The 22,676-nt window shown below is 51.8% G+C and overlaps 7 protein-coding genes across 7 annotated transcripts; 6 read left to right on the plus strand and 1 right to left on the minus strand.

Annotated features, from left to right (window-relative positions):
• Positions 1–343: 343 nt before the first annotated feature.
• BO80DRAFT_414069 (proteasome regulatory particle lid subunit RPN7) lies at positions 344–2,253 on the minus strand. Its single transcript, XM_025718083.1, has 3 exons — positions 1,694–2,253; positions 779–1,605; positions 344–725 (listed from the first exon to the last, which is right to left on the minus strand). The coding sequence occupies exons 1-3, from the start codon at positions 2,138–2,140 to the stop codon at positions 533–535; spliced, it is 1,467 nt and encodes a 488-aa protein (XP_025572057.1). The 5' UTR covers positions 2,141–2,253; the 3' UTR covers positions 344–532.
• A 1,661-nt stretch (positions 2,254–3,914) lies between these two features.
• BO80DRAFT_185145 (putative MFS phospholipid transporter (Git1)) lies at positions 3,915–5,915 on the plus strand. The gene is made up of 6 exons (XM_025714062.1): positions 3,915–4,232; positions 4,304–4,902; positions 4,964–4,982; positions 5,035–5,345; positions 5,398–5,668; positions 5,731–5,915. The coding sequence occupies exons 1-6, from the start codon at positions 4,059–4,061 to the stop codon at positions 5,821–5,823; spliced, it is 1,467 nt and encodes a 488-aa protein (XP_025572058.1). The 5' UTR covers positions 3,915–4,058; the 3' UTR covers positions 5,824–5,915.
• A 599-nt stretch (positions 5,916–6,514) lies between these two features.
• On the plus strand, positions 6,515–7,837 carry BO80DRAFT_185131 (PEX11 family protein). The gene is made up of 3 exons (XM_025714061.1): positions 6,515–6,742; positions 6,891–7,368; positions 7,430–7,837. Exons 1-3 carry the CDS (start codon positions 6,676–6,678, stop codon positions 7,590–7,592), a joined length of 708 nt encoding a protein of 235 aa, XP_025572059.1. The 5' UTR covers positions 6,515–6,675; the 3' UTR covers positions 7,593–7,837.
• Positions 7,838–8,867: 1,030 nt separating this feature from the next.
• BO80DRAFT_185240 (putative plasma membrane antiporter) lies at positions 8,868–11,482 on the plus strand. Its single transcript, XM_025714063.1, has 7 exons — positions 8,868–9,156; positions 9,207–9,275; positions 9,327–9,433; positions 9,480–9,653; positions 9,714–10,542; positions 10,593–10,694; positions 10,755–11,482. Exons 1-7 carry the CDS (start codon positions 9,102–9,104, stop codon positions 11,111–11,113), a joined length of 1,695 nt encoding a protein of 564 aa, XP_025572060.1. The 5' UTR covers positions 8,868–9,101; the 3' UTR covers positions 11,114–11,482.
• Positions 11,483–12,806: 1,324 nt separating this feature from the next.
• On the plus strand, positions 12,807–13,705 carry BO80DRAFT_437582 (uncharacterized protein; the record flags this gene model as incomplete). Its single annotated transcript, XM_025721008.1, has 5 exons — positions 12,807–12,891; positions 12,964–13,195; positions 13,331–13,355; positions 13,470–13,490; positions 13,649–13,705. The coding sequence occupies 5 exons, from the start codon at positions 12,807–12,809 to the stop codon at positions 13,703–13,705; spliced, it is 420 nt and encodes a 139-aa protein (XP_025572061.1).
• A 3,096-nt stretch (positions 13,706–16,801) lies between these two features.
• acuF (phosphoenolpyruvate carboxykinase PCK1) lies at positions 16,802–19,125 on the plus strand (the record flags this gene model as incomplete). The annotated part of the gene is made up of 5 exons (XM_025716100.1): positions 16,802–16,983; positions 17,108–17,183; positions 17,232–17,432; positions 17,732–18,438; positions 18,489–19,125. The coding sequence occupies 5 exons, from the start codon at positions 16,802–16,804 to the stop codon at positions 19,123–19,125; spliced, it is 1,803 nt and encodes a 600-aa protein (XP_025572062.1).
• An 860-nt stretch (positions 19,126–19,985) lies between these two features.
• Positions 19,986–22,124, plus strand: BO80DRAFT_185366 (cytochrome P450). Its single transcript, XM_025714064.1, has 5 exons — positions 19,986–20,275; positions 20,332–20,482; positions 20,528–20,587; positions 20,633–21,247; positions 21,292–22,124. Exons 1-5 carry the CDS (start codon positions 20,201–20,203, stop codon positions 21,945–21,947), a joined length of 1,557 nt encoding a protein of 518 aa, XP_025572063.1. The 5' UTR covers positions 19,986–20,200; the 3' UTR covers positions 21,948–22,124.
• Positions 22,125–22,676: the final 552 nt, after the last annotated feature.

Raw genomic sequence — 22,676 nt, forward strand, 5'->3', positions numbered from 1 at the left:
ATGACTCAGCGGGGTCCTCCCACGGGGGTCAGGAACCGTAATTTTGGTTTTATCTACATGATAAGGCCTGGTAGACGGGGTGATGCTGATCGAGTCCATGCTACGCATCGACACTCAGAGTGTGTCGAAATGGGCTTGGGAACACCCGTGGCTTAGGTGGGAGACGCACCGCCGTGGCCGATGACTGCGCTGCCCCCATGGCTGACCAGTTACGTCCAGTAGTTCAGGCCAGCCATCCCACACCCTCGCCGGGGCGTCCCGAGCTTCGGCTCGGCTATCTACAGGGTGCCTATCAGTACTCCGTATCTAGGTCCCTCCCTACGCCGTGTCAGCGAGGATAACTTCGGCCCAGTCTCCACAACGAGTGCGAGTGCTCAAGGATATGTTGCCTTCGGTCCTTATAAATATGATACAGCAGCTCCGCTTGCTTTAGCGCCCGCAGTGATCAATGGTTAACAGTCAAAAGATGAATAAGTCACTAAGTATCTCATCTAGAAAGTCATGAACCATATGGCGAGTCAAGACATCCACTCTAGCTCCGTTCACTTCCGCGCAACCGCACGGCCTGGCCGTACTTTTGCAGCTTCGTGATCAAAGCATCGCCATGTTTCACCACATCCGCGTACTGCTTGTTCTTATCATCCGGTCGGTTCGTTTCAATAATGCCATTGACACGATCGATGGTGCAAGCGATTCGGTTGCTCGCGATGAACTTCGCAAGATCCCTGTAATTGTCAGTCTATGTAATTCACGGGTCGTGGTCCGATCGCGGACTTACCGATCCAGGTAATCCACGGTGACGCCGAAGTCGCTGGCCATGCTGTTCAGGCCAACAACGCGATAGCTCTGGAGCAGTTGCTGGTACGCGCGCAGTCTCATTTCCCGCACAAACCACGCACGGTGCTCATGCAAGTACCGGTCCTGGTTCAGGAAGTTGTCCTCCACTGCTGCCAACGCCAGGAAGAAAGAGCGGTAGTTGCCGGTATACAAGCTGTCTACCAAGTTTGCAAGGGGCGAGAAGTCCACGGGTGTCTCAGCCTCGGCCTGGATGCCAGAGCCCGCACCCAAAGTGGTCAGGTTAACCACCGTAGTAGCCGCGGCTGGCGTCGTTCTGGAGACCGAAGCATCCTTCATCTCCTCGTCCTGGGCACCCAGTCCTGAGGAAACCTCGCCGGTCAAAGCAGCCAGGCGGTCTTCTCCAGGCCCGAGAATGGCCTTGATTTCGGGCGCATCCACAACTTTAGCCTTGAAATCGACTCGCTTCAGCGATAATGAGCCGGCAAGAATCGAATAGATGACCAAGGATGAATAGCTGCAGAGTTCGTAACTTGTGAAGGTTGACAAGCTGTCGAGCAGCAGAGGGGCAGCAATGTTGTAAGAGCGGACAGTGAGCAGGTGCAGACCCTTGTAGGCCTTGAGGCGATTTCTCCGGTCCCAGTCGCCGCCACTCTCGATAAAAGTGTTCGCTCGCTCGATACTCTTCTTGACGAATTGAGAGTCACCGAAGAAGAGGCCGATCCGGACCATAGCAAGCATCAGATCAATCTTGGTTCCGAGGAATGTCGTCTTCTCAAGGAGGGCTTCGTGGGATTCAATAGCTTTGTCCTGCCAGACACGATCTGGTGTCAGCAAGTTGACCAGCATGTGAAGACTGCCTCAAATATCCTCAAAAACATAGCTTTTCGAGACGTACCTTATCGCCTACACGCGCCCAGAACTCCGCACGCTTCCCCCGTGCGGCCAGCACCTCGGTTTCCCCAGCGGCTTCTTCCGCCTCATCTTCCTCCTTCTGAAAAGTGTCCAACTCCTTTCGGTTATCTTCCACCAGCGATTGGTAAAGAGCTTCATCCCAAGGAAAGTCTATTTTCTGGGGCGACTTTCGCGAAGCCAACATATTCGACGTAAGCAGGGACTTGGCCGGAAGCTGAGGGACACCCTCGCCGGAGTGATTCAGGATGCCTTCAACGGGGTGGGCAAGGTGTCGGTAGAAGGGGGCCATCTTGTTCTCGGTTATGACATCTTGAAGCTTCTTCAATGATGTCTGTCGAACTGGTTGCGGGCATGCTGGATTGGAGAGGTTGAAGACATGTTGGGCGAGAGTGAGGTCAGGGTACTTTATGTACTGCGGATCGGACCCCATGCTGGCGATGGGGGATATAACGATACACTAGAGAGTTAAAAAGGGCAGGGAGGTTGGATAGCAGAGGTAAAGAGCAAAGGTGGAGGGACTGATGAGTAGAGGATCTGGATAAGGTGATGGATGAGGCAGATACATCACCGCTGGGACGTAGCTGACCCGAGCTCAGCTGGGGAAAGGTTGTTCCGACGCCGGGACCACATCCAACGGCTGGTCCAACTACGGTCGGTCTCTTGTCAACATCTTCGACTATGCCCGCGGCCTCTTCAGCTGGCTGCACAAACGGGACATCTCCAATCTGGCGGTGGTCTAGCAAAGTAGAGGATCAGCCTAAGATGCAAACAGCCACCCCTTCTCCTCCATCTCCATTGGAATAGGCATCCTCCGACTAAGCCGGGCTGGGTATGAGGATCTTTACTCCGCAGTTAAGTATTCCATTGCAGCTGCTTTCCACAACTTACGGACTACATACAGCGATGTCACATTCCACCGATCAAATGTACGAAACCCGGAATTTGGAGCCAAGTAGACGCAGCACCGATGGCCACGAGTCAATCAAAGTTCTATATTATATGTAGCTGTTCTGTTGTACTTACCTAGAATCATCTACAGGGTCGGATGTTCGACTTGCATGCTGAAGTTACGTTACTTAGAAGGTTAGTGAACGGCGGATCCCACCTGCGCTCATGGCAGACCAATATCTCTACCAGTCGCTATGAAGCCCCGAGAATGAGAGAACAAAGGACGCGAGGTCATGCATCGCATACCCCTGCAGGGATGCAGAAGCCTCTCGTCAAGAGTGCCACCACCGAGGCGAAAAACAGAGTGTGGGCTGGAGTGCTCAAGTAAAAGCCTTTCAGTTAATATCCGGGGTCTAATCCATGATTGCAACCGAGTTACTATTCAAGGTGTGGCGGAGTGCCACATCCGATGACAGTGTTTATTGTTGGGTCTGGTATAGGGCGTAGTCTACGACCAGGAACAGTAGCTCGCAAGTGATTGCCGGATTACGAAAATGAAATCGAACAAATTATCAATCGCAAACACGTGCATGGTAGGATGACCACCTCCCGGAGTTCTCCGTCCCAAAGAACTACTACCCGCCAACCTGTTGGGAAACCTTATACTCCGTACGGAAGCGTCGTATCTATATCATCCCAGTTACTTATCAGGGATCTCTAATCGAAATTTGCATCGATGCTCGGTCTTTTAGCCACTTTCCGTGCAGCTGTAATATGCTGCATGTAGCATGGAGCTCTTATGTGTGATGGGGCAAAAGAAAATCAAGCCAGGGCGAGCAACCGGGAAGGCTGCCTTAGGTCGCAAAAGAATCTCGGATTCGCTTCGATGGGATTCGGCTGGTCGAAGCCAGGATGAGGCCTCAGCGAATAACAGTCTGCATCTATGGGGTGTGCTACTCCGAGGTGGGACTAGCGTGGCATCAACCTGCTGTTGAAGTCAGTTGAAGATGGGGTACTGGCTCCACCGGGCGTATCTAACCCGCGGTGATAATACGCTAAGGCTGCTAAGGGAGGGGCCATACAACCTCAGACTGGAACTAAACGTGGTACTGGAAGAGCATGGATCAAAGAGGAAATTCATCATGTGCCCTCAATGCCTCCAGGGCTATGAAAGGTTTTCTTCCAGTCTTCGTTTCCTTGATTTTGCTTTTCCCATCTCACTTTCTCGTTTTCTGATCCTGTATTGTCACACCTGCGCCAGCATTATATCATCGTTCTAAAGAATAAAGGCACAATCGCTCACTTACTATACTGTGTTCCTGTAACTTCCTAGGCCTTCTTTCTGGTATCTCTACCAGTAACCGTCCAGAACTCGCCAGTCACTGTTCTTTCTCACCTGGCTGAATAGATCAAGCCAGGATTTTGAATCCGATCTTGGCATTATTCTTACGGAAGTCATCATGGAAACAAAAACGGACGTGCAGTCCAAGGTTGATGTTCCGCCTGAAAAGGCTCCTGGTTCCCTCGAAGCAGTGGCTCTAGATGCCACTGCAGCAGGGAAGAGTCGCTGGGAGCGCAGTTGGCCTACAATTGCTTGTGGTGCTGGTCTATTCTCCGATGGCTATCTTAATGGAGTATGTGCATTCACGTCTGCCCTTCTACCTCAATTGCTCTCCGCACTGTTCCTGACATGACTTGTTTTTAGATTATTGGACCTGTTAATACAATTCTCAAGAGGCTCTACCCCAAAGAATACGCCGATTCCCCTGCCAGCCAGAATGTCTCTTCCATCACTTTCGCCGGCACTGTGGTCGGTATGCTTATTTTTGGGTACACAAGTGATCACTGGTCGCGAAAATGGTCTCTTATGATTTCTACAATTATCCTTTTCATATTTGCAGCCTTATGTGCTGGGGCCTATGGATACAATAATAGCCATTATGGCCTATTTGCCGCTCTAACGGCATACCGTTTCTTCTTGGGAATTGGAATCGGCGGCGAGTACCCTGCAGGGTCAGTCGCAGCAGCGGAGAACACGGGTGAACTAAAGGAAGGCCATCGAAACCGATGGTTTGTGATGTTCACTAATTTCCAGATTGACTTCGCCTATGTCGTCTCCGCCTTGGTTTCAATGATCTTGGTCTTGATCTTTACCGAGAACCATCTACGTGCGGTGTGGCGTATTGGATTGGGACTTGGTGTCATTCCACCTCTTAGTCTGATTTATCTGCGATTGAAGCTGGAGGAACCCGAGGAGTTTAACCGGGAACGCATGCACAACTTTCCTCTTTGGTTAATTGTGAAGTGAGTATCGTTATCCACTTGCGTCCTATTCGCAGAGCAGAGGCTAAGTCACTTCTCGCAGGTTTTACTGGAAGCGCCTGGTGTGTATCCCTCCTTCTAGCCAATACACAGCCCATGACTGACCGAGGACAGTTTGTGTGTTCACTGATTTGGTTTCTTTATGATTTCTCTTCCTATTCCTTTAGCATATACTCGTCTGACTGGATCGCAATCATCCTGGGAGACTCCGCCCCTCTCTGGAAGAGCTTCGGCTGGACCACACTGACTTACTCTTTCTACATCCCCGGCTCCTTTTTGGGAGCCTTGACAAGTGACTGGATGGGACCACGCAACACTTTGGCACTCGGCGTTTTGCTGCAGGGCATTGTTGGCTTCATCATGTCTGGCTGCTATGAATATCTCTCAACGCCAAAAAACGTCGCCGCATTCGTTGTTGTATTTGGGTATGTCATAGATCTTCACTGTCATCGCTTATCAGCTGATATGGAAAACTAGCATCTTCTCGAGTCTTGGTGAGTTTGGTCCTGGTGACAATATTGGACTCTGCTGTGCCAAAAGCAGCGCCACTGCTGTTCGTGGCCAATTCTATGCCATAGCTGCCGCTGCCGGCAAGATAGGCGCCTTTGTTGGCACCTACGTGATCCCGATCATCCAGGACAACGCGCCTAACAAGGTCCGGTCCGGTCAGGATCCTTTCTTTGTCTCCAGTTCATTATGCATCTTTAGTGCTGCACTGGCATTTTTTCTTCTACCAAATATCGGCCAGGTACGTGCAATCCACTGTATTGAATTCAATGGATCAGGCGAGAGGCGGCTAACGGCCTCTAGGACACCATCACATACGAGGATGAAAAGTTCCGTGCTTACCTCGAGGCCCACGGATACGACACCTCGTCCATGGGCAATCGAGAGGAGCAGTAGTCAATGTATCCTGCCACCCGCCCGCCTTACGGATCTGCCAAAGCCATAGGCACTGTTTTCAGGGCCAACACCAGCCTAACTAGTGCCAACCCTTCCTTGACCCGAGCGACATCCCAATCTAGGACGGACAGCCCTTGCAACATTGGATAGAAAGCCCAAGCAGCGAAAGCGATCACCAAGAATCTCAGCCAGGAACAACTAAGCCCAAGCGACGCCGAGAAGACAATTTGCCCAAAAGCGCGATTTTGGTAAACGGTATAGCCCAGAGCTGACCCTTGAAGGGTACTGGGTCTGATTGGTGGTGTGCCTGTAATGAGTTGATGGTTCTTATGTTAGTGATGTAGTCTGAGATAGAAGAAAGAAAATGTTTTCCGATCGCAACCGGGACCCTTTGGAGAGCCGACGTGGAGAGAGTGGAATCTTGTGATTGAGCGCACGGGGAAGAGGACGAGCTCGGATGCTCCGACCAGCCGAGGTCCCCCAGCGAGCCAACCAACAACTGATGGGACGATGGTCGATCGCCGGTCATTCAATTACCGATCCTATCATCCAGCAACCTTGTCCAGGACTGAGTACTAATATCCTTTGCTCCGCCCCTCCCCCGTCTTTTCTTCCTTCGACCCTCGGTGTGGAGCATCCATTTCCAGTCAGTATTCCGTTGAATCGTTGAATTCTGAAACTCCCCCCTCCGTCCGCCAGCCGGCCTGTCAGTTTAGCTTACCTTGCACGCTCCCCACGCCGTCCCGAGATCGCGCGGAATTCGACTCCCGCCTTTCTTTCTACTCTTTAACTAACCGACATCCCCCGGCCCTTTATCGCGGTCCAAACACATCCCTTGACGACCTCATCAAAATGGTTGCCGACGCCTTGGTCTACCATCCTGCCCTGGCGCACTACTTGCGCTTTGTCGCAACGACAGGTACGTGCTGATGTTCTATCTTCCCCGCCCTACTGCCTCTCGGCCGGGAGGAGACCAAAAAGTCCCCTTGACTCTTAGGTCCTGTCTCTCGCGCATCGGCACCCCATCATCTATGCTGCTCTTCAGGCAGTTGCTGACCACTCTAAAGTTGGTCGCGATAAGCTCCTTCGTACCCTGCAGTACTTCTCTCGCTTCTACGCCTGGTACCTCCTCCGCACCAACCGTCCCCAGTCTGCCATCGACCCTTACAATGCCATCAAGAAGCAATTCGGAACAACTCGGAAGATTCTGAGGATTGGAAAGTTCGTTGAACATCTCAAGGCAGCTGCGCTCGCCTCAGACAACAAGGGCCCTATTGATCCCGTGCTTCGCTATCTCTCCGTCGGCCGTCAGCTCGGATACGCCGGCTACCTGTCTCTCGATACAATCACCGTTGTCGATACGATCGGGGTCCGTAAACTCGCTTCTGCCAAGCGGCTGCAGGAGTCTGCTTACCGCTCATGGATGGCGGGGCTGGTCTGCAGCGCTCTTGCGGGTGTGTACACATTGTTCAGGTTGCGGGAGAAGGAGAAGACGCTTGACCGCAAGGAAGGCGAGGGCGTCGTGGAAGCGAAGAAGCTTGAGAAGTAAGTGTTCTTTGACCCGAATTGTGGGCAATGAGATGCGTTACTAACGTGATCCTGTCAGGGAGCGTTCTGCCGCCCGTATTCAGCTCATCTCCGATCTCTGTGACTTGACTGTTCCGGTTTCCGCCCTCGGGTTTGCATCGCTTGACGATGGCATCGTGGGTCTTGCAGGTACGGTCAGCAGTTTGATCGGTATCTGGTCACAGTGGCGGAAGACTGCGTAAGCAGTCAACATTTGAGCTATGCCTCATGTATGGAAGGACCCAACAAGGCCAGTTATGCAGTGTCCGTTGGTCATCACCAAGCGCTATCTGCATTTATCGTGATACTGTGGATGCCTATTGGCCTTGAGAGTGCGCTCTATTGCATCCAGGCTCCCGACAGTCTGGTCAGAGGGGAAGAAAGAGCGCACTGAGACGGTGCAGGAGTGAATTATCATGTGTTGGATCAGCTGGACCGTTTTACCTGCGAGGCGAGTTCCAGTCTTATTCTACGGTTTTATGTAACTTAGAGATTATTCCCTTGTTTTCTTAGCCAAATAGGAGGCTGTCCTCTGCTGCGTCTGTTTATCATCCCAACCAGTTCCTTACTACTTCCTCGGATTCCTCTTTCTGCAAACTTTCTATTTTTAGTTGTACGGCTTAACTCCATGTACTTTGCTCCCTGCTACAAGTTCAAGTGGCTGTCGAACACGTCAACTCGCCGCGTTTCGCATGTTGAGCCCCTTGCAGCCCTCGGATTCAGGCACTCAGGCTGGCGGCTACCCGCAGCACAACCGCTGGATTCTAATTTCTCCCAAGGTACTCCAAATGAGTAGATACTCCATTCTCCCCTCCGAGCTCCCGTTGTTTCAACCCCGCCCGGTGGCTACACAGTACACAGTATGGCGTATACAGTATGGCTACTGGAGCTGGTTGCCACCTGTTCAGTCTCGTCTGGCCACCGATTATCCCTTTCTCGACCCCCTAGTTCTTGATCTCTGTCGAACAGATACTGCTTGCGTTGGAAGGCAGTACAACATGACAGACACGTCCCATCTCATTTTCGCCATTGATTATCTTCATCCGGTGCTACTGGCTACATGCAACCTGCTATCTTGCTGCCTTCCATCCCTTTGATGCCGATCAGCCTTCCTTGCCATCGCTTGCCATCACTTGAGTCAATGACACGCTGCATTATCTGGGATCTACAAGGGCTTTGCTCGATATTGCTTCGACCTGCCAGTATTCGGAAGCTTAATATCATATTGGCATTCTCCGTTATCTTCCACCCATCAGCATGAGGCCTGGACATTTCATTCCTGGCCCATTCCAAAGCCACTCGCCGATCATTGTCCATGAGCGCAGCCAAGCTTTGAAGCTGCAATCCCTCCTGCAAGGGAGGCGTATCTGGACCCACTATGTACGTATCCTATCGGAGAAGTGTGATAGCACTCGGGTATATTGTACAGTGTACCAAGGGGTCGACAGGGGTCAGATAATGGTCTTGGGATATGGTATGTACAACGACCTCTCCCCCGACCTGTGCGGCCAGGTCAGGTCAGAATCTGACTTGTATCCTTCACCGTCTCAAACGGGTCTTTTCCTCAACAACGTATTGAGTTCAGGAGTTGATTATACCCAGCGTCTAGCGGCGTAAAGATCCAAGGGAAAGCTTCCCTATTCAGACTCGGGGACTGAGGCATTTTGCCCCGGCCGGACCCAGTCAAGACAGCTATTTAGCGTTCGCACAGGATGTTGCATCCATTTCTGGATGTTAGCAATTTCAACCTCGTTCTCTCCGTCACAGGTGAGTAAAGCAGCACTAGGATACCTGCGAAGAGCTGACATTTAGCGAAGGCCTCTACATTCTCCTATTTGGGTTTATCTCACTCAAGTTCAAGCAAAGGTGGTACCTTGGTGAAGCTCGTATGACTCCATGTGATCTCAGACTCGAGGACAGAACTAACATCTACATAGTGCCTGCCTTTCTCATTGGGATTGCATTTGGGCCGATCGGTGCCAAATTCTTGAACGTATCCCAATGGGGAGGCAATGACGACAATGAGACCAGCGAAATAGCCTACGTGAGATGGCCTGGTGATATATACTGAACTTGGCTAATTGTTCCAGGGTTTGACACGCCTAGTTATTGGTGTTCAGTTAGTCAAGGTCGGATATGAGCTCCCCAAGAAGTATTTGAGACAACGCTTGGTGGAGATGATCATCTGCCTACTTCCGTTGATGACCATATCATGGCTTGCAACCACAGGCTGCGTAAAACTTATAGTCCCACGTATATCCTTTGTACGTTGATTTCTTCCTTCGCCAGCGCTATGCTCTGGGTGCAACTAACAATCCACAAAGCTTGCGGCACTCATCATAAGCGCTTGCGTGACGTGTACGGATCCTGTTCTATCCCAGGCAATAGCGAAAGGGCCTTTCGCTGACAACTATGTCCGTCGACCACTACGAGAATTCATCTCTGCGGAGGCAGGTGGGAATGATGGGTTTGGGTTTCCCCTCCTGCTGCTTGGAGTCTCTCTTCTACGATATGCCGAAGCCCCGGCCAACACCCTTAGCCTGGAGGAGTTCGACCTGGAACGGGGGTTGCCCGATGTGCTTGGAACAACTGGGGCGGGGCGCTTCGGCGGCGGCGCTGGTGTCGCGTTAAAGCACTGGGCCATTGAAGGGGTATTATACATGATCCTTTTGGGTGCCGCTTACGGTGCCTTTGTAGGGTTTACGTGCCAGAAGCTTTTGGGGAAAGCATCCCAACGGAGGTGGATTGATAATGAGAGCTTTACATTGGCTCCCGTGGCAATTGGGTTGCTCATTGTTGGCACTTGTGGCTGCTTCGGCTCAGATGAGACACTTGCTTGCTTTATTGCCGGGTGCGTCTTGAACTGGAACGGGCTTTACCATGAAGAGATTCAAGCTCGACACGACTCGTTTAACACAACTATTGAAACGACGCTGAATTTCTCGGCATTCATGTTCCTTGGAGCGACCATGCCATGGGAATCGTTCCAACGGCCGCAGGATACGGGCATCACGTTGTGGAGGCTGTTTGTACTCGGCTTCATGATCCTGGTGTTCCGGCGCATCCCAGCCATTCTGGTGGGATACCGGTTCATGCCCAAGGTCTGCAGCGACTGGAAGGAGGCGCTGTTCCTGGGGCATTTCGGGCCGATCGGTAAGTTCAGTCATTAAATTACTCTATATCTCGTGCTAACATTGATCTAGGTGTCGGCGCAATTTCATATGTGCAGTATACTCGCCGACTCTTTCCACCCCCCGGCCAAAGCGATAAAGAGATCAACAATATGACCGCCGCTATGGTACCAGGTATGGACTGGCCCCAAAGCGTAGAGATGGGGGTACAGATTCTAACCGATTGCGATACAGTTGTCTACTGGCTGGTCCTGTTCTCTATCGTTGTTCACGGGCTATCTGTCCCCGCTCTCAACGCCCTCTACAGAGCCTTCAACGTGCCCCGAATCTACGACCACCCTGTGAGCGTAGTCCTCTTGTCTGAGAACGAACCTCTTCCCAACAACAGCACGGTTGACCCTCAACGCCACTCGATGATCATCAACAACCGGTTTTCACGCCCCTCCGAGAGCGACAGTGAAGAAGAGAGCAAAGAGGATACGGAAACTATGCTTAGATCTAGAGAGGATAGTCCAGCTGGAAGAAGCATAGAGCGACTCTCGACGCAGTCCGAGCGATCAGAGAGAACCGTGAACATGAGAAACATGGTGTGATCTGCTCTCCTACGGCACAATCCTCGACAGATCAATACAAAGCACAAAGGGTCATTCATCTCTCATTCATTGTCATCATCATCAACACAAGTAACACCACCCCCGACCCCTCACCCACCTAGCCCATTATGAAACCATCCCACGAAACTCCGAATCCTATCCCCTCCCTTCAGTTCAACATCAAGCCTGAGCTTAACTTAAACAGGGCAAGACTACAAACCGAACATTAGCCACCATTTCCAACAACCCCCAGAACAAACTCCGAGTCAAGTCAAGTTAACTTACCTTTCCGCAAGATACACAAGTCTTAGTATCGCCAGAAATGGCAGCTCCACAAGAGGGACAAGCAGGGTGACCTCCAGCCATTTTTTCGGTTCAAATTTGATCTGTTGGTTCAGAAAGAAAGCGAAGTGAGATGTGTGACTGCATACAGGACATGTCATCAATCAGTGAACATGTCTACAAACAAATACCACCCCTCACCACTAGGATTCCAACTCACCTGGATGAATTTGACGGAACAACAAAGCACGGTGAGAGGGGAAAGAGAAGAGAAGAGAGGTGAGAAGTGAAATGGAACGAAATCAAAAGAAAGCCTAGGGTTGATTGGCAATACGGAAGCGACGATTCACTCGATTTGTTGTCAACCCCGCTGTGTGAGGCCCCGCTGGTGCGGGATCCGGGACACCTGATTGGTGGTGGTGATAAGGCGCGGTGGGCAGGTGATTAGGATGGGTGATGCCCCGCGGGTTGCGTGAAGATCGCCATCGTGCATGTGAGGTTATAGGAGGAGTGGATTGGTGGGTGGTAAATTTTCTGGTGTATAGGACGAATTTTGTTGAAGGACAGGTTTGGTGTCACTCTGGAAGGTATTCTGATATGTCTTGCATTGTTCTCAGATCGGTGTGTGGTGTGGCATTTACTGGTTCTAGTATGCTTTCAGGTATATCTATCGAAATATCGTTCTGCATAGGGTATCACAGCCGGGAATCGCTTGCATGTCTACTTGGTACTCTGTGCCATAAATGTCTGAAAACCGGCATCCTATGGCACATATCCTGCGTAAACATATCTTTCTTCCTCTAGCTACCCTTCCTCTGTTTCTCAAAACACACACACACACACTCTCTCTCTCTCTCTCTCTCTCTCTCTCTCTCTCTCTCTCACACACACATCCCCTTCAAATTCTGCGTCTTCCTTTTCCTGAGCCGACTAAAACAAGCGACAAGAGCCCAACCTTCGAGACCACGGCCAGCTCAACAATCTAGTTTGGGGGCACATAGCCAATAGCCCCGCCAAGATAACAGTATCTCTTTGTAGTCTCCTTAGGATTAATCTGACACAGCCACTCGCCACCCAGTCCCGAGTTATATAAAGCTAAAAAAAAATCATTGGCTGGTATCTAACCGCGAGGGAGAAGGTCGCGACATCGCTCAGACCATCTGGGAAACTGATGCTGTAGATGCTATTGTGGCAGTCGAAATCCACGCTGCTAGTGATCATGTTGTTTGAGTTCCTTCAATTAATCGTGTTTGTAAAGATCGTCTGCGCAAGCTTTGCTGCAGACAAGGATAGCATTATAGGGGAAGCACTCACCAGGTAATAGCACAGCGATTATTATTTATATTTCTGTCCACTGGGTTTTGAACGTTGTGTCCATCCTGCCGGGGTTTCCGTCAGCGGAGATCGAGACATGAGTTTCACTCAGTGTGATAGTTGGGCCCTGGAGTTATTGGGGGAAGGCCATGGCCGTAGTGGTGGTGTGAAGGATGGTCAGGGTAGCGCACTTCTCTTGAGGTTGGTAGTCGAGTGCGTTGGGGTAGATTAAATCTGCTCGAGACTTATCTTAGGTCTGCGGTGGGATGGTAACTGTTCAGTTTCTGCGGTGATGCTCTGGAAGGTCTCGTTCCAACAGCAAATCAGTGTCCTTTATATCTCTGGGTACGGGGACCTGCACCCTCCGTCTAGTGATGCTCAGAGGCATCCTGACACTTTTAACATCCTTGTTGACCTGAGGAAGAAGCGAATCTGGATGAGAATGGCATATTCGGGGCTATTTCTGAGTATGATCGGAGTCCTTAGGTGCGTCTATCTCGTCAGGGATGATCGCAGTCGAACAACTAGCAGTACTGCTTACCCTGCTGTGAGCAGTGAATACCTAGAATCTAAGATATCAACCGTTAGTGAAGCAAGATATGACTTCTGGTCGATATATAGACTGGACCAACGCTCTTACCGCATGGTAAGCGCGAACTTGAGGTGAAATCAAGACTGAGTCGGTGACGGCACCAGCTGTTGATTGCCGTGATGCTTTGATGCTGGGCTATAATTATGGCAGCTGAAATGTATGCCATAGTTGGTGGAAGAGGCACGAGACGTGAGTTGGGATTGAGATATAGAAGGTAGTTCTAACTGACCGTGGGCTGTTTCTATTTGCGGCAATGCCCGATCTTGTTTTGTTAGACAGGGATTCGCCCTCGGCCATTATCAAGGGTCAAAAGAGTACAAGACACACAGTGACTAATACATGCACAGGTCGGCAGACCGGGCTGGATTGAAAGGGTCTCGGCCACCGACTCTCCAGTTTCCTAGTTTTGTTACTCCCTTTGTTCGGATCATGTAGGCTATTCCGATACCTTCCTGTCCAGTGGCATGATCTACCGATATGGCCAAGGCCAGGGAGGCTGTGACTGTTGCATCCCAGTAGCTAGCATAATCCTAAGAAAGTAACACTTAGTCCATTCTCAAGTTCTTTTGTTATTCCCTGTTGGTCAAGACATATCGACACCCAATCCATGAGTTTCTGTAGTGCAAGTCAAAATATGTTCCACTGTTTTGTCTTTCAGTGTATGCATGTGTGCCTGTCTACGGAATGCCAAAATCACTGGTACAGTAGGAAATCAAACATGAACAAGAGCTCCCTTGCCGAGGCGAGTCGTATATCTGCGAGGTCTGGACAGATCACTTTAGTACGGGATCTATTCCAGTTTACAATTGTTGAAAATATGCATCTTCTAGACATATGAAAAAAGCAATCGAGAATACAACCTGGGAGTAGATTTACCCGACGGTCGGGTTCCGAGTTACTTACAAGCCGGACTACTTAATACCCATTGAAGACGGTATTGCCTGAATGACTCCTGGGTGGGATGGAGTCGTACGAATAAGGGGTGGTTGCCGGTCAACTCATCGAGGAATATGTGTATAACAATATTCAGTTCTTTATCGGTATCAACAAGAAGTGCAAAAGTTGAGCTCAATTCTGAGCATTATTGATAATACAAAAGCTACGTTTATGTCCTGGTGCTATGATGTTGAAGAACTCTGTATGATTCTCCACGGGTAAATGAACAATATATTTAGAGTTACAATGAGCGGAATACTGTCCCTAGAATCCTGATTTACAGACGATGATACTAACATACCCGTGAAGAATCATGATGAACGAAGAGAAGTTGGAAGTGATAGTAGTGGTCTTCGTACCATGACCCCTCCCTTGAAGCGACACGCAGGTATCCACTACAGAATCTTCACAAATCCGAGACGAAGTTGTCACGCAGATTCCATTTTACTTTCATATCTCTTTAATTATATTACACTTTTCCCGCTTTCGCTAAAGGTCATGATGGTCAGTGAGCATTTGCCAGCTACTTAAAGATCAAATGCGAGTAAAGAAGGCTGGAAGCATGTGAAAGCCTACCGCTGATTTCCCCTCCCCTGGAGCTATTCTGTACATATATATTGTTTGCTCACGAAATTCTGATGGTAGGACTCTAACTACTGCTCTAACTACCACAGGCAGAAGATGTATTAAAGAATTCTCACGCTTAGCGCGGTATATTGCAAGAAACAAGAACTCGATTGATATGAAGTGATACTGGCGGCGCAGAAGTCGGTGAGGGCCCGACTATCCTCAATCACCCTCGGAAGCTAATGACCCGTTAGTGGCCGAAGTGCCAGCCCGTATCCGGAACAAAACCAAGTGATAGGTAACGCGCAACTTTAAAAACAGGGCAGGTGACCTGCGCTGGGATTCAAATTCGTAGAGGTTCTGGACTCGCCAGCATCGCGATCGTTCTGACAATGCACGATGGTTGTCCAGTCCCTCGAGACGACCACCCGAGGGAATCAAACCAGCTCTAGCCGGAATCGGGTATCCCCCAGGGGACGAGAACATCCGGGGAAAGGCCCGCGTGGCCCCGGCACCCCTCGGATGCGGGGTACAGATAGCGGTCATTCTCGATAGGGGAAAGACAGCGCCGTGACATCTTGGCTGAATCCAATGTCAGGGCATCAACCCTCCGTCATCTATCTATGGTGATAAAATCCCGGCTACATCTCTTGGCTCTTCGTCATGCGCGATGACCTAGCTGACTGCTCGCGTGGAGGCAAAACGGGGAACAGAGCACCTGACCCAACTCGGGAGGCGTTTCGGATATTCGTGGAATTTCGGCAGGGGCCAGGTTGATCTATCATGTGCGATTTTCGTAGTGGGAATGCCCCTTTTTGGTGCACAGTAGGGAGATGGATGTGCAGCAAGTTACGAACCTAATAATCGGGATACGAGACGCTGTGTATGAGAGAATTTATCGATGCGGGACTTACGCACATGCCGGGGGTTTGACGATGGCGAAAAATGCCTGCATCGGTATGACATGGAATCCCAGAAATGCGACTCGGAGCCAGGTGATAGCTCTCATTTGCCTCAAAATGCAGCGCACCCGAAAATGATGCTCGAGCCCGAGCGGACGGCAATATCTTCTGCCCAAGTTGGTGACGTTGGATTGCTCATCCGTGACGCGTGAGGGCGCTGATTGGCTGGCGGGGGGAGTATTTCGGGAGCCAGATGACTAAGAAGATACCGGAAGCGGGAAAGTGCGGACGAGGGGAACCCGAGATTCTCCCCCGGCATTTCGTCACTCGGAAGGATTCCTGACGCTGGCCGGGCCCAGACTGCAATCAGCGCTTCTCATTACACACAAACCGCCCCGTCGGGTATAGTCCAACCCTCCTAGCCGAAAACTGTCTCCCCCCGCAATTTCTGTTAGTCTGAGAGTGTATCGCTGCGCCTCTAGACTCCGGCTGCTGCATTGCGCGCATTCAACGTCACCACTCCCACTGTTCCATCCCCCCGGCCATGGCCGTCCATTGTCATTTGTTCAGCCAGCGGCCAAACGGCGCACTCGTCCTTGGGTCCTTGTAGTGTAATCCTTTGCAGCGCTCTTCCAATGACCCTGGCTCGGGGGAGTGGCTGCGGCAGGCTGAAAGGCAATAAATACCTCGTTTGTAGCGCGCGGCCTGGGGCCTGGTGGTCAACTAGCTAGCTTAGCTTCCCATCCCTGGACTCCAAATCTGCCACTAGTGCGGTGGATGAGACATTAATTCATCATCCCCTGACGCGCTATCCGTGAGGCCCGCCTCAAATCTCTGATCCAGTTTCCGAAGCTTCTGCGAATCCCTGGCTTCTAGTTGGTGCATCCGCCAGCCCTTCCGGGACCACCTCGTGCCCACATCTGGGGTTCGGGAACTTTCGGGCAATCCAAAGAGGCATTTGTTCTTCTTTTCGACCTTTCACGATAACCACCGCCGTCTCGACTCGGTCCTCAGCCCCGACATCACCCGTGGAACGGTGGAGTAGGCACTTCGACCTGGAATTCCAATCTCGCGGCGCCTTGAATCGTGCCCATCATGAGCCCTGCGACAAACATTCATATACCCCCCGAATCCCCCGTCGAACCTGGACCTCTCTACTCAGATTTCTTCCAACAGCAAGTTGCCAAGCAACGAAATAATAATTATCATTCTACCTCACTAAGAAACATGGTTGCTGCTTCGGTGAATCGCACTGCTCTGCACCCTGGTGGTGTCTTGTATGTTCTTCTTCTTCTCTTCTTCTTGGTTATCCTGTTGCTCACATCGCGACCTGCCCGCGCATTGTGTCGCAATACTATATTGTCTTTCTGAAATACACCTTCGCTAACTATGACCTTTCAGGCCAGGCAAGGGTCACACTGAGCTTGAGGAAGAGCTCCACGAGCATGCCCACATCGACTATGACCGCGTTGCTATTGTAAGGCTTCCATGTTGTCGCTTGTCCCAACCCCACTGACCCCGACAGATTGCCAACCCGGCCGTCCCTGCTCTCTACGAAGATGCTCTGGTCTACGAGACCGGTACTGCTATCACCTCCAGCGGTGCCCTGACTGCCTACTCTGGCGCCAAGACTGGCCGTTCTCCCTCAGACAAGCGTATCGTTGAGGAAGAGTCATCAAAGGATGACATCTGGTGGGGACCTGTCAACAAGCCCATGACTCCTGAGGTACGTGTGCATTGCTGTTTCTTCTTCTTTCACATGCAAGCGCCATATATCGCGCATCATCCCTTGCATTGGCCCGCTCTAGCCGCCTGGCATGAGATTCAAGCTTTCTGGCACCACACTGGCAGCACATTCAGCGATAAATGCCTCCTGAGGCATTTAATCGCGCGACTGCTGTGCAACACAGAGTTTGGACTGTGTCTGGTTGTGTTCCTGAGAATGCTTGTTTCGCGCCTGGCCAGGGTCTCACCGATGACGTCATCCACGATAAGGCTGTTTGCTAACGGGCTTTTGGCTGACAGGTCTGGCGCATCAACCGTGAACGTGCTGTCGACTACCTCAACACCCGTAACCGTATCTACGTTATTGATGGTTTCGCTGGTTGGGACGAGAGATACCGCCTCAGTGTCCGTGTTGTCTGCGCTCGCGCCTACCATGCTCTCTTCATGCGCAACATGCTTATCCGCCCCTCTCAGGAGGAGCTGAAGCACTTCCACCCCGACTATGTCATCTACAACGCTGGATCCTTCCCGGCCAACCGCTTCACTGAGGGTATGACCTCCGCTACGTCGGTCGCCATCAACTTCGCCGAGAAGGAGATGGTTATCCTGGGTACCGAGTACGCCGGTGAGATGAAGAAGGGTGTCTTCACCGTCCTCTTCTACGAGATGCCTGTCAAGCACAACGTCCTGACCCTGCACTCCTCTGCCAACGAGGGTGAGAACGGCGATGTCACCGTCTTCTTCGGTCTCTCCGGTACCGGCAAGACCACTCTCTCTGCCGACCCCAAGCGTGCTTTGATCGGTGACGACGAGCACTGCTGGACTGACCGTGGTGTCTTCAACATCGAGGGTGGCTGCTACGCCAAGTGCATTGGTCTCTCCGCCGAGAAGGAGCCGGATATTTTCAACGCCATCCGCTTCGGATCCGTCCTGGAGAACGTTGTCTTCGACCCCATCTCCCGTGTTGTCAACTACGATGACTGCACCCTCACTGAGAACACTCGCTGGTAAGCATGCTCGATGGCTTTGGGGAATGATTCGTCACTAACGAGACCAGTGCCTACCCCATCGAATACATTGACAACGCCAAGATCCCCTGCTTGTCCGACAAGCACCCCACCAACATCATCCTCCTCACCTGCGATGCCCGTGGTGTTCTCCCTCCGATCTCCAAGCTCACCACTGAGCAGACCATGTTCCACTTCATCTCGGGTTACACCTCCAAGATGGCCGGTACTGAGGACGGTGTGACCGAGCCCCAGGCCACCTTCTCCTCCTGCTTCGCCCAGCCCTTCCTGGCTCTGCACCCCATGCGCTACGCCCGCATGCTGGCGGACAAGATTTCGCAGCACAAGGCCAACGCCTGGCTGCTCAACACCGGTTGGGTTGGTGCTGGCGCTACCACCGGTGGCAAGCGTTGCCCGCTCAAGTACACTCGTGCCATCCTGGACGCCATTCACAACGGCACGCTCAGCGAGGCCGAGTACGAGACGTACGATGTGTTCAACCTGCACGTTCCCACGAGCTGCCCCGGTGTTCCTTCGGAGCTGCTGAACCCCAAGAACAGCTGGACCGCGTCGACGAGCTTCAAGGACGAGGTCAACAAGCTGGCCAAGCTGTTCAACGACAACTTTGCCAAGTACGCTGACCAAGCGACCAAGGAGGTCATTGCGGCCGGTCCGGTGCCTCAGTAAATTGATATGCTTTTTCTATTTCCTTGTTTCATGATATCTTGCATGGCGTGTTGCGTTCAAATATGGGTCATGATTTTCGAGTTACCACATGTGGCTTGCCCCAATAGGCGGGGAAAAGACCTTGGGCATTTCCTTGGGTTTTGGCTTTTACTTGGTAGAAGTCAGTAAAGCTAGAAATTGAAATCGATACATTCAAAAATCCGCTCTCCATTTGTAGTGTTGCAACTTGCATTGAGTTTGGGTGGGTCACGGGATGGCAGGGATGGCCAGGGGAATCCTGCCGACTCCACATGTGATCGTCGTTTAGCGTCTTCCCTTCACCGGCTGGTCTCTCCAGATTTTCTTGTCTCCCATGCATGCAGTCCTCGCAACTCCGATGAACCACTTGATTATTTCAACTTCAAGTCTCATACCTTAAATCAACCTCAACATTGGGAATTGAATCTGTCTACTCATCCGAGTAGACACCACCTGGAACCATTTCCCGCCCTGACGGCGTTGGTATGTCACCCACTCCTTGACATGCTACCAACCTTTGGCTGGCTCTGGCACAGCCGCAATAGTTACAAAGCACCATGCAAGGAGGCTGAAATGTCTCATCTCAACACGAGATCGAGACAGAAACCGGACTCGTGCGTCGTGTGATACCTTATCCCCTGAAATCATGCGAATAGAGTTACAACCTGCATTACGCGGGTGCGGACGCGAATGCATCTTGGCCTGCATCACGTTAATCTCCGATCGACCCAACAGGGTCCATTTCCGCGCGTGGCCTACGGAGTCCTCTTTCATGTTTAACATACCTCACGATCGCGAAACAGGCTTCGCCCCTGGTCCTTAAACAAGGGGTGGATACCAATGTTGCTTTGCTAAACTACGATTCGTCAATTACGGCCCCTTCAGCCACGGCCTTTCACCACAGTATGGCACCTCCTTAACCCCTTGTGCCAGCCTCCCTTCATAATGGCAAATCCACATATAAGAAGATTCAAGGCCTACGCGTGATGACGCTCAGTTGCTCTGCATCTTCTTCATGCACGTTACCGCCATGACACAGGCGTGAATTCAAGACAACATGGACGAGCATCTGGCGGTTCCTCTTTCTGTCCTCTCTCGCATTCCTCTGGGGGTTGGGCTTGTGATTCTCGCGGTAAGTTCAGCCTTCTAGATCGTTTAGATCTAATTGAGTAGGACTGACGAGACTAGGTCCTAGGATATGTCATCTATCAGGTATACTTTCACCCATTAGCCAAATACCCGGGTCCATGGCTAGGGAAATTCACCGAGGCCGGGGCTGCGTATCATGCCGTGAAGGGGGATTTGCATCTGCACATTTGGTGGTGTCATCAGAAATATGGTATGTGGCCCGTATCGGCGATGGAATAGTGCTAAGAGTTCGCAGGGCCTGTTATACGGTATACGCCGAATTTGGTCATCTTCAACACGGAAAGTGGTTTGAAAGGTCAGTGGATATGTCAGAGCCACTGATGTATACTGACACCGATAGATATCTACGTCCGGGGAAAAGACTTGCGCAAGGATGTCCACTACGGAGTGATCCAACTGGGCACCAAAAACCTCCTTACAGTGACCAGTCCCAAAGAACACGCCAAACGCAGTAAGATCATCGGACCCGGGTTTACCAGCACCGCCATGCGGGAATTCGAGCCGAAGCTCTTGTCTCATGTGCACAAGTTCCGCGACGCCCTCTATCCCTCCTCCGACCCGGATCGCACGTGGGGTCCGCCCATGGTCATGTCGGAGTGGTGCAGCTATTTCGCATTCGATGTGATCACCGACCTGGTATTTGGCAAGGCGTGTAACCTGCTCGGGAGCCAACAGTTTCAATGTACGGTGTACGATATCTCGGGGATGATGAAGCGCCTATCGCTGTTGATGTATGCGCCGTATGTGTTTCTCGGTCGGTTGGACAAGAAGTTGTTCAAGGACGAGGTTCGCGGGATGAAGCGGTATCATCGACTAGTCAACAGCATGATGGCGGACGCAGCCAGTATGTCAGGTCATGTTCTAAGTCAATTGACCAGCGCCCGTGATAGTGTCACGGGCCCGACGCTGACTGATGCGGATGTGTATTCCGAGGCAGCAATGCTGGCCGTTGCTGGTAGGTAACCTAAGCTCCTTACCGATCAACACTAACCTCCCTAGGGTCTGATTCCACCTCCGTCAGTCTATGTGCGAGTCTCTTCTACCTCGCAACCTACCCTCACGCGTATGCGAAACTCGCCCACGAGATCAGAAGCGTCTTTCCATCACCCGACGACATTCGCAGCGGCCCCCTGATGCAGCAATGCACATACCTTCAAGCCTGCATCAAGGAGACCCTGCGCATATCGCCGGCTGTCGCGGGATGCCCGTACCGTCGGGTCGAAAAAGGCGATACGCTCGTTGTCGACGGCAATGTGATTCCGGCCGGGTGCAGTGTCGGGACAGGCATCTACAGCATCCATCATAATCCCTTATATTTTCCCCGGCCGGAGGAGTTTATCCCAGAGCGCTGGCTGACGGAATCGGGCGCCGGGACAGACAAACTCGACGTCACCTCTGCGGCCTATGCGCCATTCTCGCAAGGCTCGCGGGCGTGCATCGGGCGTCATCTGGCGCAGCTGGAGCTGCAGCTGGCGCTGGCAAGCCTTGTGTGGAGCTACGACTTCCGCCGGCCAGACACGGCGGCCGGGGCGATGGGGGCAGGAAACCCGGGGGCGGGGATTGGACGGACGAATCCGCACGAGTTCCAACTGTACGATCACATCATTAGCCAGAAACGAGGGCCGGTCCTTCAATTTCGGCCTCGCGCGCGGTAATGGAGGAGACCCAGGGTAGGGTCGGCTATTCCCCCGGATACAAGGAGCAAGATAGGCTACCAGGACGAATGCAGACACAATGCTCCGATATCCAAGATTCCAGCGGAAATCGGCTGTTTGGGTCTGGCCCTCGCTTGCGTCCCACCGTACCAGATGCAGTAACCGGATCATAACCGGCCCCAGTAGCTAAACCAGCCAAGAGCAACCAGAGCCACCACCAGGGCCGCGATTACTCCTGGGCCGTACCCGAGGACCAGCCAGGCTGGCTGCCAGCTGCCGACATCCGAACCAGCCGCTCCGGGATCCCGAGATATCTGCCGCCAGGTGATTAGGTTGCCGGGCAAGTATCCGCTGTTGCTGAACCCACTGTATACTGGATGGATCACTCGCTTGGAGGCTGACAGACCCTGAACCGTAGCTGTCCGATCGCCGATGAAATGTGGAACAAGACGAGCATGCTGTCTGTCTGAAGCTAGGAGAGCAGTGCTCCGCCATCCAAATCCTGCTTGTGGTCGCTACTCAGCCCCTAGTCGATCCTCGTCACGTTGCGAGGAGGGAGGACGGAGAAGGACTCCTCCGGCTGACGGAAGAGCCGAAATTCGGAGGAATCGGGGGAAGGGAATACCATTTTCAATATACCTACTTTTCTTGAGCTTTCAAATTAAGAATACTACAAAGTGATGGTCTACATACCCTACATGAATATACAATCAACTAATCTCCATACCC

The sequence above is a fragment of the Aspergillus ibericus genome, assembly GCF_003184845.1.
Source record: "Aspergillus ibericus CBS 121593 unplaced genomic scaffold BO80scaffold_42, whole genome shotgun sequence".
Taxonomy (NCBI): domain Eukaryota; kingdom Fungi; phylum Ascomycota; class Eurotiomycetes; order Eurotiales; family Aspergillaceae; genus Aspergillus; species Aspergillus ibericus.

Coding starts and splice junctions, on each gene's coding strand:
- BO80DRAFT_185145 (XM_025714062.1), top strand. CDS start 4,059: ATGGAAACAAAAACGGACGTGCAGTCCAAGGTTGATGTTCCGCCTGAA. Junction 4,233..4,303: donor CCGATGGCTATCTTAATGGA/GTATGTGCATTC, acceptor ACTTGTTTTTAG/ATTATTGGACCTGTTAATAC. Junction 5,669..5,730: donor TTCTACCAAATATCGGCCAG/GTACGTGCAATC, acceptor AACGGCCTCTAG/GACACCATCACATACGAGGA.
- BO80DRAFT_185366 (XM_025714064.1), top strand. CDS start 20,201: ATGGACGAGCATCTGGCGGTTCCTCTTTCTGTCCTCTCTCGCATTCCT. Junction 20,276..20,331: donor TTGGGCTTGTGATTCTCGCG/GTAAGTTCAGCC, acceptor TGACGAGACTAG/GTCCTAGGATATGTCATCTA. Junction 20,588..20,632: donor CACGGAAAGTGGTTTGAAAG/GTCAGTGGATAT, acceptor TGACACCGATAG/ATATCTACGTCCGGGGAAAA.
- BO80DRAFT_185131 (XM_025714061.1), top strand. CDS start 6,676: ATGGTTGCCGACGCCTTGGTCTACCATCCTGCCCTGGCGCACTACTTG. Junction 6,743..6,890: donor GCGCTTTGTCGCAACGACAG/GTACGTGCTGAT, acceptor ACCACTCTAAAG/TTGGTCGCGATAAGCTCCTT. Junction 7,369..7,429: donor GAAGCGAAGAAGCTTGAGAA/GTAAGTGTTCTT, acceptor TGATCCTGTCAG/GGAGCGTTCTGCCGCCCGTA.
- BO80DRAFT_414069 (XM_025718083.1), bottom strand. CDS start 2,140: ATGGGGTCCGATCCGCAGTACATAAAGTACCCTGACCTCACTCTCGCC. Junction 1,606..1,693: donor GGGCGCGTGTAGGCGATAAG/GTACGTCTCGAA, acceptor CGTGTCTGGCAG/GACAAAGCTATTGAATCCCA. Junction 726..778: donor ACCGTGGATTACCTGGATCG/GTAAGTCCGCGA, acceptor TGACAATTACAG/GGATCTTGCGAAGTTCATCG.
- BO80DRAFT_185240 (XM_025714063.1), top strand. CDS start 9,102: ATGTTGCATCCATTTCTGGATGTTAGCAATTTCAACCTCGTTCTCTCC. Junction 9,276..9,326: donor GTGGTACCTTGGTGAAGCTC/GTATGACTCCAT, acceptor ACATCTACATAG/TGCCTGCCTTTCTCATTGGG. Junction 10,695..10,754: donor GACCGCCGCTATGGTACCAG/GTATGGACTGGC, acceptor ATTGCGATACAG/TTGTCTACTGGCTGGTCCTG.